The 11,761-nt window shown below is 35.2% G+C and overlaps 1 protein-coding gene across 1 annotated transcript; it reads left to right on the top strand.

Annotated features, from left to right (window-relative positions):
- The first annotated feature begins 500 nt into the window (after positions 1-500).
- LOC143570107 (putative protein phosphatase 2C 39) lies at positions 501-3,389 on the top strand. The gene is made up of 5 exons (XM_077055845.1): positions 501-575; positions 1,893-2,147; positions 2,245-2,521; positions 3,010-3,164; positions 3,240-3,389. Exons 1-5 carry the CDS (start codon positions 543-545, stop codon positions 3,375-3,377), a joined length of 858 nt encoding a protein of 285 aa, XP_076911960.1. The 5' UTR covers positions 501-542; the 3' UTR covers positions 3,378-3,389.
- The last annotated feature ends 8,372 nt before the right edge of the window (positions 3,390-11,761 follow it).

The following is an 11,761-nucleotide window of genomic DNA, read 5'->3' as shown; positions in this document are numbered from 1 at the left end:
TTTGACTTTTCCGGCCAAAAACGTTTTTCCGACGACATGAAACCAACGACATTAGGGTTTTGTTAGTCGCGGACCCTTATGAACAAATACGTTAAAAGTTTGAACCGTCAGTAGCCAATTCATTAGTTGTGACCGGTAGTGACCAAATGACAATAGTTAGGATTAATAAAAACCAATATACCTTCTTCTTCTTCTTATTATTATTATTATTATTATTATTATTATTATTATACATTTGAGCTAAAATATTAAAGTTAATGAATTATTTGAGTTAGCGTTGTGAGTTTGTCCCTTTAATTCCCGAGTCAATCCAGGTTTTCATCTCACCATGTGTACGCTGCCACTGTGGCAGCCGGTGGTATGATTTCCGAAAGAACGCCAAAGTCAAACTATAAAACGTGAACCCGATTAAGAAAACAAATATCTATATCTGAATAATAAAAATATCTATATTTAAGACTCTGGTCTTGAAATCAGTGGAGTGATGTAACATCTGTCAACTGTACAAAAGTCGTCGTAGATCACGATCACCAGAATCCGCCATGGCCGGCAGAGATATATTCAACAAAATGAAGGTACAATCACAAATTAATTAACAAGCCTTCTGTATATTAACTCAACTGAGTAAAGCTAGCCAGGGTTTATATTTTATATTTATAGTTTCCGATCGTTTAGTAGATAGATCATTGTTATATGATATGTTAATTAATCCCTATTACACTCAATCAGCTGCTCACTATGATATATTTTGAGATTTTATCATATTTTATTAATCATAATCAATCAGTCACTCAGATAAGCTTTGAATTAGGAAGAATGCATAGCTCAACAATTGTAGGGGTGTGGACGGTTCGGTTTGGGTCAGTTTTGTGTTAAAAGCGAACCAAAAGCCGAAACTTTGGTTTGGCCATTTCAAGCTTGAAAAAATTGGGCCTAAATAATGAATTTGTGCCTAAATAATTTACTACTATTATTATTATACATTTGGCTAAAATATTGGAGTTAAGGATTATTAAGTTTTTTATAAACTACTTAAAATAAAAAATGAAAGACAGAAATACAAATTTTGTCCTTTAAACATAGCTTAATACATGATTTATGGATCAGGTTCTTTAAAAAGTTTACCTTCAGGCGATGTCCTTTATATGACAACTTTTCTTGCTTTTCGTCCTTTAAACTAACGAACGCTAAGTTTTTTTGTTAAATCACCTCATGTACGGTGCACATGAGGGCATTTTAGTCTTTTTACCCCTATTAATTTATTTATGATTAAAACTAAATGGATATACTATAGGGGTAAAAAGACTTTAAATGCGCTCATATATTCTGCACATGAGGTGATTTAACAGAAAATTTAACGTTCATTAGTGTAAAGGACGAAAAGCAAAGAAAGTTGCCATATAAAGGACACAACTTTTTAAAGGACAAAATTTGTATTTGTATCAAAATAAAATATGAAAATCTATTTATTCGGTTCTTTTCAGTTTGGATTTGTCATTTGAGCTTGAAAATTTTGGGCTGAAGAAAAAAAATTGCCTTAAAATGATTAATTTGGGCCTAAATCATTTTGTTGATTAATAACAGCTAATTGATTGTTATACATTTGGGCTAAAGTATTTGAGTTACATATTTATTGAGCTCTTTTTGGTTTTTGTTACATGCAAAACCAATGCCAAACCGAAAGTTCGATTTTACAAAACAAAAAACCAAGCCGTAGGTTGTTGTTTAAGCTAGGTTTCTTTGGTTTCATCGTATCTAGTTGGATGTAAATGATGCGAATGTAGCGGTCAAATGGAATAAACAATAATCACTAGTAACTTACCTGATGCAGAATGATGATCACTTATGATTTATGTGCTTCTGGTTATTATAAGTGGCTTTTTCTTTAACAGGAAAAGGTTGGTCTATCATCATCAGCAGCTTCAGGTGAAACTGGAAAAGGAAAAAGCAAGATGTCTAAACATGTAACACACGGGTATCATTTGGTTAAAGGAAAATCATATCATGATATGGAAGATTATGTATTTGCACAATTCAAAAACGTTGACGATAACGAGCTCGGCCTCTTTGCTATATTTGACGGTCACTTAAGCCATGAAGTCCCCGATTATCTCCGATCCCATTTATTTGAAAACATTTTAAAAGAGGCAAGACCCTTTATTATTAACTTATTCGAAACCGTTAAATCAAGATTTATTATTATTATTATTATTATTATTCAGTTATTTGTTGTTCTGTAAGCAGCCCGATTTCTGGACCAAAACTGAGCATGCAATAAGAAAGGCGTATCGGGTAACTGACAAAACGATTCTGGACAAAGCAGTTGATTTGGGTCGAGGCGGTTCGACTGCGGTTACTGCCATTTTAATAAACTGTAAAAAGCTTGTGGTGGCTAATGTCGGTGACTCACGGGCTGTGATATGCAGAAAGGGTGTGGCTAAGCAGTTATCAATTGACCACGAACCGAGCAGGGAGCGGAAGCTTATTGAAAACCGAGGCGGTTTTGTAACCACCTTTCCAGGTGACAATAATTTGTCTAAAAACTAGGGGAGTAAATGAGCCAAAACGCTCGCGAGCTACTTGAGATCAGTTCGAAAAAGTTCAAATCGGCCAGGCTTAAACGAGCTTGAGCCTAAAAATAAGCATGTTTAGTAAATAGTAAATGAGCCTATGCTTCATTTATCGAGCTCGATCCGGCTTGCAAGCCTAAACGAGCATGTTATTTATATATTTTATTATGTATTTATTTAATAGTTAATGTGATGTATAAAATTATGATAAAAATAACCGAAATAGTATATATTATGTTATATATAAATTAATTAATAATAATAAACGAGCTGAACTCGTACTTGAAACCTACTCTTGAGCCGAGCTCGAGCTTTAGATATAGAGCTCAAAACGTGCCGAGGTTGAGCCTAGTCGAGCTCAGGCTCGGCTCGGCTCGTTTACACCCCTACTAAAAACTATAGCGTGTATATCATTATATCAAAGGCTGTTAGATTGCAGGTGATGTGCCACGCGTCGATGGGCGGTTGGCGGTTGCAAGAGCGTTTGGTGACAAGAGTTTGAAGGAACACTTAAGTTCTGAACCGGATGTATCAGTGGAAATGATAGATGATGATACCGAGTTCATAATATTAGCAAGCGATGGCATTTGGAAGGTTTTGTTTCTAATTACGGAAGTGATTAAGAAGGTTGGTTTTTGATGTTAATGTTGTGTTTACTTGTTTTTTAAGGTAATGACGAATCAGGAGGCGGTTGATTGCATTAAGAACGTGAAGGATGCGAAGGCGGCTGCAAAGCAACTGAACGAAGAGGCGCTTTCGAGGAAGAGTACAGATGATATTTCTTGCATTGTTGTGAGGTTCCATTGATGTCTCAAGTATTTCTTGCATTATTGGAATTTGTTGTATCATATGTGGGGAGAGTGGTTTAACATGAACAAACATGTTACATGTGAATTGTGATGTATAATGTATCTTTCTTGTTCTTTTATATATTATTGATTGTAATTTGTGGTTTAGTTCTAGTCACAAGTTTAGGGTATAAATTTAAAGATTGTATGTTTGGGTTATATGGTTTTCGTTCTGAAACAAGTCCGGGGTCTAACACTAGCTTTCGTTAATTTCTGCGCTAAATCTCGCTAGTTATGGCAATTGGTTGCAATCTTGGGTCAGGGACACCGAAATAAGTTAAAAGAAAAAATTTATCAAAAGGGTATTTTGGTCATTTTACTCGAATTTGACGGAATGTAGTGTTAAACTTCAAATTTGTTAGAAAATGAAACCACATAACTCAAGCATACATAGATGCTAGGGCTGTCATATCGTGTGTACCGTACACGATAAGATATGAATACGAAACATGTATACCATACACGACAAGAAATCTTATTGTGTACTCGTAACCCAAACTCGAACATGAACTTGTTAATACGAGGTATACACGACAATACATGAACCTGCCGGAGAATCGGAGAAGGGTTCGGTCGTTCGATGGCCGGTGGTGCTGCTGCAACTGCGAGGAGGTCGGACTGCCGGAGAATTGAAGATGTGGAGGGGTACACCAGAGAATCAAAGGGCTGCGACTACCGGAGATGTGGAGAGAAACCATCGGACTACCGGAGATTCAAAGAGGGAGAATAAGAGAAAGGTTTGTGTGCTGTCTGCATGATGTTAGATTGGAATGATGTGTGTCGTGTTCAATTATTTGGTTATTATATAGTTTTAATTATAGAAAAATCTAATAAGGTAGTAACGGGTACTTAACAGGTAAACGAGTATTTTATCAGTTTAGACACGAAAATTAACTAACCGATTCGTGTCTGCCTGTTTAGCGCACGAAACCTGTTAAGGCCATACCCGATACCTGTTAAAGTCATATAGATTCGTGTCGTGTATTCATGTATCGTGTCTAAATTATTAGCGCTAATAGATTTGTGTAACCTTTTATTTTTCTTTTTGTATCAATTCATATATATATATATATTAATTAACTTATCAATATCTATATTGCATATAAAACATTTTAGATGGATAGTTGTCATTTTATATTTTTAAGATCCTGTTAAAATCAATGAGGGAGACGCCGTTATATTTATGACCTCTGGCGGGCGAACCCTATTAACTGTTCTCCGGCGAATTTTAATTCCACAGACCTACCGGTTCCTCAATTAAGTGAACGACGAGATTTAATTATCCGTGCTAATGGTGGTGACCGTTCAAGACGTGGTCCTCTTAATTAACACTCCGCTCAATCTTCTCTTTCACTCTCTCTCTCTCTAGATCAACCAGAGTCAGTCAAGCAGTCACTTGATTGGTACGTTCTCATTAATATTTTTTGATTTTGATTGTCCCTCTGTAAAGTTAGCTGGTTATTGATTTTGGGTGATTTAAAGTTTTGATTTTGCTTGTTTTGCAATGGATACTTAAGACGTGGCATCTATTCTTGGGCTACTGTCACACCCCGACCAAAGGCGGCGCTAATTAAAGTGACGGTATTTAATAAACTCATTTCATTTCACAACATCGAAAATGTCACATAACAATTATCCATAAAATAGCCATAAACAAGATATCACAAAATATGGCAAATTTGATATTGCTCATTTTTACTAATATCCTAAGGTCTTTGATGTCGTTTTCTTCACAATCATAAATCAACCAAGATGCAAACCTGCAACATTTCATAAAATAAAGTTTGTCAACACAAAGGTTGGTGAGCAATTAATAAGTTTAATCATATTAGTATATAATAAAGATAGCCACAAAACTTGCATACGAAACGATAAATAAAAGTGGTAATTTGGATAAATAGATATCGCTAAACACATTAGCGACACCTAGCTATAAGGGGATGCCAAATAGTCTAGGATTTTATAGTTATCGTTAATTGCATTACGTTAACGACACCTTGCTATAAGGGGATGCCAAATAGTCTAGGATTTTATAGTTCCACCAACCAAAAGCGATAAACACATAGGCATATAAGCATAGAACACCAAATCGAGCAATTATTTAGGTAAAGTATACAACTATGTTGTGGTTTAAGATTCAAATATAAAGCATTTTGTTGAATAAGTATGAAATGTCACCCCCAAAATAAAAGATGGAAAATGGGGTATGAAGTACTCACCTTCAAGTAGTAAACTTGAAAGATGATAATTTGGAGATTTGTCGGAACGACGAGTTTAACACACAATGCCTAAAAAGAAAGGAAGTGTTGAATTTAGAAAGGTTGTCTTGAAGGTCTTTAAACAAAATAAATGTTGAGAAATGTAAATAATTAAAGTTCAAGGTTTTAAAATGTAACTATTTAAGAATTTATAATAATAACCCTTTAAAAATGTAAGTTTGCTCGAAACCGGGTTAAAGTATCTAACCTTAATATTTACTCAACCTATGTTAAGTAATAAGGTGGGTAAAATGTAAGAATGCAAATCCCTTTGGAATAAAGATACTAAAACGGTTTTTTTTTATCGAGTGTTCGGGTTGTCGGTTCGGGTCTTGATAATTGGTCAAACCCAAAGTTAACTTTCCAAAATATTGAATGTTATGAGATGACTCAATAAAATTTAATAAGACTTAACCAAGTATGTAGTTCCATTGTTTTAGAACTAACAACGCACGTTAAGCGAGTGTTCGGTTTTGTCGGTCCAAACTTTTATCAAGTTGGATCCAACATTTCCATGTACTTAAGAAAATATTTAAAAATCAATTTGTAACTATTTTTAAAGAAATATACAAGTCTTGATGGCTAAAAAAAACACACTTGTGTGTCTTAAACGAGTAAGAATCGGTTTGGTTTCCACATGTCCAACCACTAAAGAACTTGTATAATAATGTACAAATAAAAAAATACTTTAAGTTTTACAACCAAAAGTTAACAATAAAGTCTTTAAACAAAAGTTCGGTTTTCGGTTCGGATCGTGTTTCGGGTTAAGGCCGAGGTAAGATTCTACAAACTCATAACCATAGAATTTGTAAAAATGATTTTAGAAACTTAGATCTAACAATAAGCATGTTTAAACAATTATTTAACAAAACTAGTAACAAAGTTCGGTTTACGGTTTAGAGCTATTTACGGTTAAACCGAAGCATAGACTCTTAAAAACCCATAACCATGGAACTTGTAAACATGACCAACAAACTAAAATAAGCAAGATTAATATGTATGAACAAGTTATATAGATGTATATATATCAAGGACACGAAGTCCTCCATGAAGCCTTGCCTTATGAGGTCCGAAACCTCACCGATCGGAATCGGAGAAGTAACTACCAAAGGTAAACAAGGGGTGTCTATTATATATATGTTTCACAACCATAAACAAGTATTAATAAGGCTACATAAACTAATTAAGATGAAAGACTAAAAACCTTCAAGAACACTTAAGAAGATAACCTTGAATCTTTGATGTTTGAGAGAGTTTTTTTTTTTTTTGAGTTGTAGCAAGGGAAAATGAAGAGGAAAGGTGGTGTATATATAGGGTAATATTGGTGGTCAAATATGGGTGTGAGACACAAGAGTTTTCATGCAAAATGGATCAAGACAAAAACACAAAACAAAAAAAAAATAATAATAATAAAATAAATAAATAAATAAAAATAAAAATAAAGGTAGGATGTTTTCAAGACCCAACAAGTGTGAAACAATATTGTAACATAAATTCATCATTTTGATTATAACATAAGCTTCGGTTTACAAATCGGGTCGGTTTACATAATAAACAAATACAAAAAACGAATACAAACAAGACCCAAAATTGACGAATGTCACAGCTACCAAGCTCTCTCTTAATAGGGTTTAGTTTCTTTGATTTCCGGTGATCAGTTAATAAAAATGTAACGATTGTTACTTTTTTTATTCTGCAGTGGTGATAGTTGAAGGAAGATTTTATTTGGTCAAATATGTAATGCCAACTTCATCATCATCATCATCATCATCATCGTACTCAGTATATCCCACCAATAGCAATGCTATGGTAGGGTCTGAGGAGGGTAAGATGTAGACAGCCTTACCTCTATCCCATAGGGATAGAGAGGCTGCTTCCGGTGAGACCCCAGGCTCGATAGTAGTTTTGCATCAAGCCTTGGACATAAGGCACATAGCACTCAATCATCGGGACACCGGCTGATCGGTGCATGTGCCCTTGTCTTTCGGCTATCAACGCCACCACATGATGCCTGATTAACCTTCCGCCACTTTTAACGTTATTTTCACGAGATTAGTAAAATAACGTCAAAATTAGTGCAATTTTACTTTTGCCCACCCGAGGGTTCACACATATATACATTATATGCGCGCACCGCAAGCAGGGCGTAAATATGTAATGCCAACTTACTATTTGTAAATCTTTAGTTTTGATTATTGCTATTTGTGTTTTATTTAGGCGTAATAAGGTTGTCGTTTGTATTGTTGTATTGCATTAAATAAATTATTTCCTTAGGTGTGGTGTCCTATTTTTCTGCAGCTGAAATTTACAATCAAGTCTCCTTCTGTAGCCTCATTTACAGGTATTCTATTGAACTATAGCGCTTAATTTGTGGCTGCATGTTACCTTTACCTGGCTTTCTTTACAATTTTCATTGTTTCATTTAAGTGATTTGCTTATTAACTTTCAAATTCATATCTAAATGTGATCAGATGTGCAATTAAACGAATAATAAAGTCAGGGTCTGACAAAAATGTAAATCAAAAGCTGTTATTAAGAAAAATGATTATTGGGTATTGACCACATTGTGTTTATTATTTTTAGAAGACTCACTTTCAGTCATGGCCTAGCCCAACCCGTACAACCGTGGCTCGATCTGCAGCTTCTTTTCAACACGGTCCGTGCTGTCAATCGACTGGTGCTCAAGTGTTTTACCCTCTAATGTGGTTTGTTTTTACATCTATGCTGATCATTCTAATGTTCTTACTTTAATGATATGTTTATTTATAAAGATTCTTACTAGCTGTATGATATATTTGGAGTTGCTGGATGCATCATGGTACATGCCTGGTGAGGAATTCACTCCAGGAACCAGGTGTGTATCATTGTTTCTTGTTTCAGTAACTTATTTTACGGATTGTGATTTTTGTTTCAACAGGTTGTTCATATTCATGGTGCTCTTTTATTTAATGTTGATGGAATATCAGATCGAACTACTAACGTAAGATGCTGTTTTTAATTTTTTTAACGTTCTTTATTAAAAGCAAAACTTACTGTAGACCAAAAAAAAAGGACATCATAAGTAGATACCTTCGTGATGTCATGATTCTAGCCATCTCAAAGTAATGTATGATTCATCAAATATGATTATAAAAACTCAATTCTCACCACCAATAGATTTGAAGCCATGACCTTTCATTCCACAGACTATCACTTTTATATTGCAACAAGGAGTCATTTTGTAAACTAATACTTTAAAACAAAATTATATACAAAATATATATAAATTTCTTTTAAAGATTATGGGCTTATTGGGAGAATGGGCCTAGGTCTGTCGACCTCCTCGAGCACCCTTAGGCCGGCCGTGACCCTACAAATTACCCGGTGGCATTTGGGTAAAACAGTAATATGATATGCATTTCTTATATTTTCTACATCATAAACTGTCATTTTAATCTAATAATAATAACATTCTATGCTTTTTAGTATCTGGTTAGAAAATTGATATATGAATGACACTTCATGTAGTTTTAATGCATATGATATGCACTTCTTATACTGTGTACAACATGCACCACACTTTATGCATGAAACCTGATTAATATATTTATTTATTTGCAGATTGAAACACTTTTTAGTGGTAAAGCTTGCAAAGAGATTAGAGAAGCAACAATAGGTTTGACTAGAAGACTTGCACAGACAACAAAAGACACATTTGGAGATTTTGACGAAGCTGTTGAAAAAGACGCAAGAAACGACCGTGTTTCGGATGGAATCGTGCATCCTTTTAGATCAACTATGGTTTATATTTTATTCGAGTAAGTTAATCAAAGAATACATATACACATACATTATTGAACTCAAACGTTTTTGACCATTTGTCATATTTTAGTCCCTTAAGTCCATTTTAAAGTCACAATCACTTATATATCTTTGCTTATTTTTCTTTTGAAAGGCATTTTTTTAAACATTTGTCGTCTATGAGACTTGAACCCCATACCTCCCAAACCCTAACCCATTTTAAAATTACTCATTTCTCTTTTTTTTTTCTAAAGCCGGATTTATTTGCAACTTTTGTTTCTATGAGACTTTTGTAACCTTTGTTTAGTTTAAATGTAATGGCATTTTAGTCTTTAATTTGGATGTAGCCTATACCTTTAATTTAATTAGTGTTTATTTGTATTTGTTCACATTCGTTTATCTTCAATTTCTTCCATTTATATCTCTGAATTGTTTGCTTCAACGGAAAACATGACTAACAACACACTTTAGAATTTCAACGTATGCAAACAAAAGTCCCGTCGCAACGTGCAAGTAATGTAGGGAACTAAAATGTTAACCGAATTCCCATTGCCTCCCTGCCGCAGCACGCTTTATCAAATGATAGTCATACCTAATAGTCCTCTGCTCTAAAAAGTCAAACATGAGCTCATTGGTATTTATTTGGAGGTTGGTATTCCTTTGGCTTTATATATTTATACATGGTTGGCTCACTTGATTGGCTTGTTTTAATTAAGCTGCACATTTTAAAATATAATAATACTAGCATATAAAACTATGAAAATAAACAGCCTGACCTGATAAACTGTGAAATGCCATATTTTAAAAATAGATGGTTATATTATGTTGCTTTCTGTATTCATCGTTCTGTTTTAACAGGTTTCTAAAACTGGTTGGTGTCCTATGGAACTCTTGGCCATTACCATGCTATTTTGTGTAAGCACCGCCATGACCTTGATCCATTTCATTATTATTTATCTGGGTCGTGTTTTTATCTCAAGTGACCATATTAAAATAAAAAAAACAACAACAATATTTTCATCCATTTACTTATTAGTGAGTCGAGTAATTTTATTTTAAATTGGTCAAATAAAAAAGCTCATATTTTTTACTCATTTACTTATTAATGAGTCGATTCGGGTAGCTCATATTTTGACCCATTTACTAATTTAATGATCACGTTTTTATCTCAGATGAATCAAATAAAAAGTCCCTCATATCTATACTACTTCACTTGTACAACGTACGAAACCAATCCTTACCTATTATATGCATGTGTTGTTTGACTGCGTATATTTTGTTAGGAACAAAGCGGCGCGCGGAAGCGAAACAGCACACACATGCACAACGATAAACACGCATAAACGAAAATATAAACGACACAAGAATTTTACGTGGTTCGGTCCCCGCGAGGGGACCTACGTCCACGGGCTGCAACCAGGTTATTTCATTAAGCTCAAGGCACACCAGATTACAATTACAACTAGGGTATTTATAGACTAAATCTAGGGTTCCTAACTTGTACTCCAAGTTAGGCCCAAACAAATAAGATGGGACCCATTAGGGCCGGCTAACCCTAATTAGGGCCGGCTGCCCTAATACCCTTTGTTCGAGTCTCCAACCCTAACAATCTCCCACTTGGAGGCTCGAGCAATCCTCAATCCACCATCCAAGCAAACCCTAAACCTGTAACTCCAGTAATCTTAAAAACAGAAATCTTCCAAGCCTCCAGTTCCAAGAACAAGCTAAAACTTCACGGTCAGAAGTTCTCCAAGCCTCCAGCTCCCAAGAACAAGCTATGATTTCAAATAAAAGAAGTCCTCCAAGCCTCAGTTCCCATAAACAAGCTAAGACTTCAATCTAATCCTCCTAGTTTCAGCGGCCCGCTCCTCAATTACCTGAAGAGCCAGTTGAAGCTCCATTGAGCTCCAACCCAACAGTCATCAATGACCCAGCCATGGCAAAACCCGCCATTGACTCATCCTCAATCTCAACCGGCTCCCACTGATTCGAACTACCGGCTCCAGAGACTCACAGAGAAAACACCACTCTCCAAAACCTGCAAGTACCCAGGAGAGATTTTCCCATTCGGAATTCCGGTATTCAAAACCCAACGGTGTTTTGAACTGTACCTAGAGCACGGTTCGTGCTCCCACTGTTCCAAAACCCCTGACCTAGTTTAAACCTCCGAATGCACTCAGCTACATCCCGGTGGCTCCAGGATTCACACTTGCAAAATGAATCCACTTAGCTCTACCCGATGCAGCGAGCCAAGACTTTAATACTCGGAAGTTGGTTCCCTTCTTCCAGCGATACATAAACTTGT

Source organism: Bidens hawaiensis, unplaced genomic scaffold, assembly GCF_021521415.1.
Source record: "Bidens hawaiensis isolate Kalapana, Puna unplaced genomic scaffold, B.hawaiensis_p1.1 tig00024822_1, whole genome shotgun sequence".
Classification (NCBI taxonomy): domain Eukaryota; kingdom Viridiplantae; phylum Streptophyta; class Magnoliopsida; order Asterales; family Asteraceae; genus Bidens; species Bidens hawaiensis.
The sequence above is the reverse complement of the archived record's forward strand: the minus strand, read 5'-3'. Positions and strand labels throughout refer to the sequence as shown.

Coding starts and splice junctions, on each gene's coding strand:
- LOC143570107 (XM_077055845.1), top strand. CDS start 543: ATGGCCGGCAGAGATATATTCAACAAAATGAAG. Junction 2,148..2,244: donor TTGAAAACATTTTAAAAGAG/GCAAGACCCTTT, acceptor TTCTGTAAGCAG/CCCGATTTCTGGACCAAAAC. Junction 3,165..3,239: donor CAAGCGATGGCATTTGGAAG/GTTTTGTTTCTA, acceptor TTGTTTTTTAAG/GTAATGACGAATCAGGAGGC.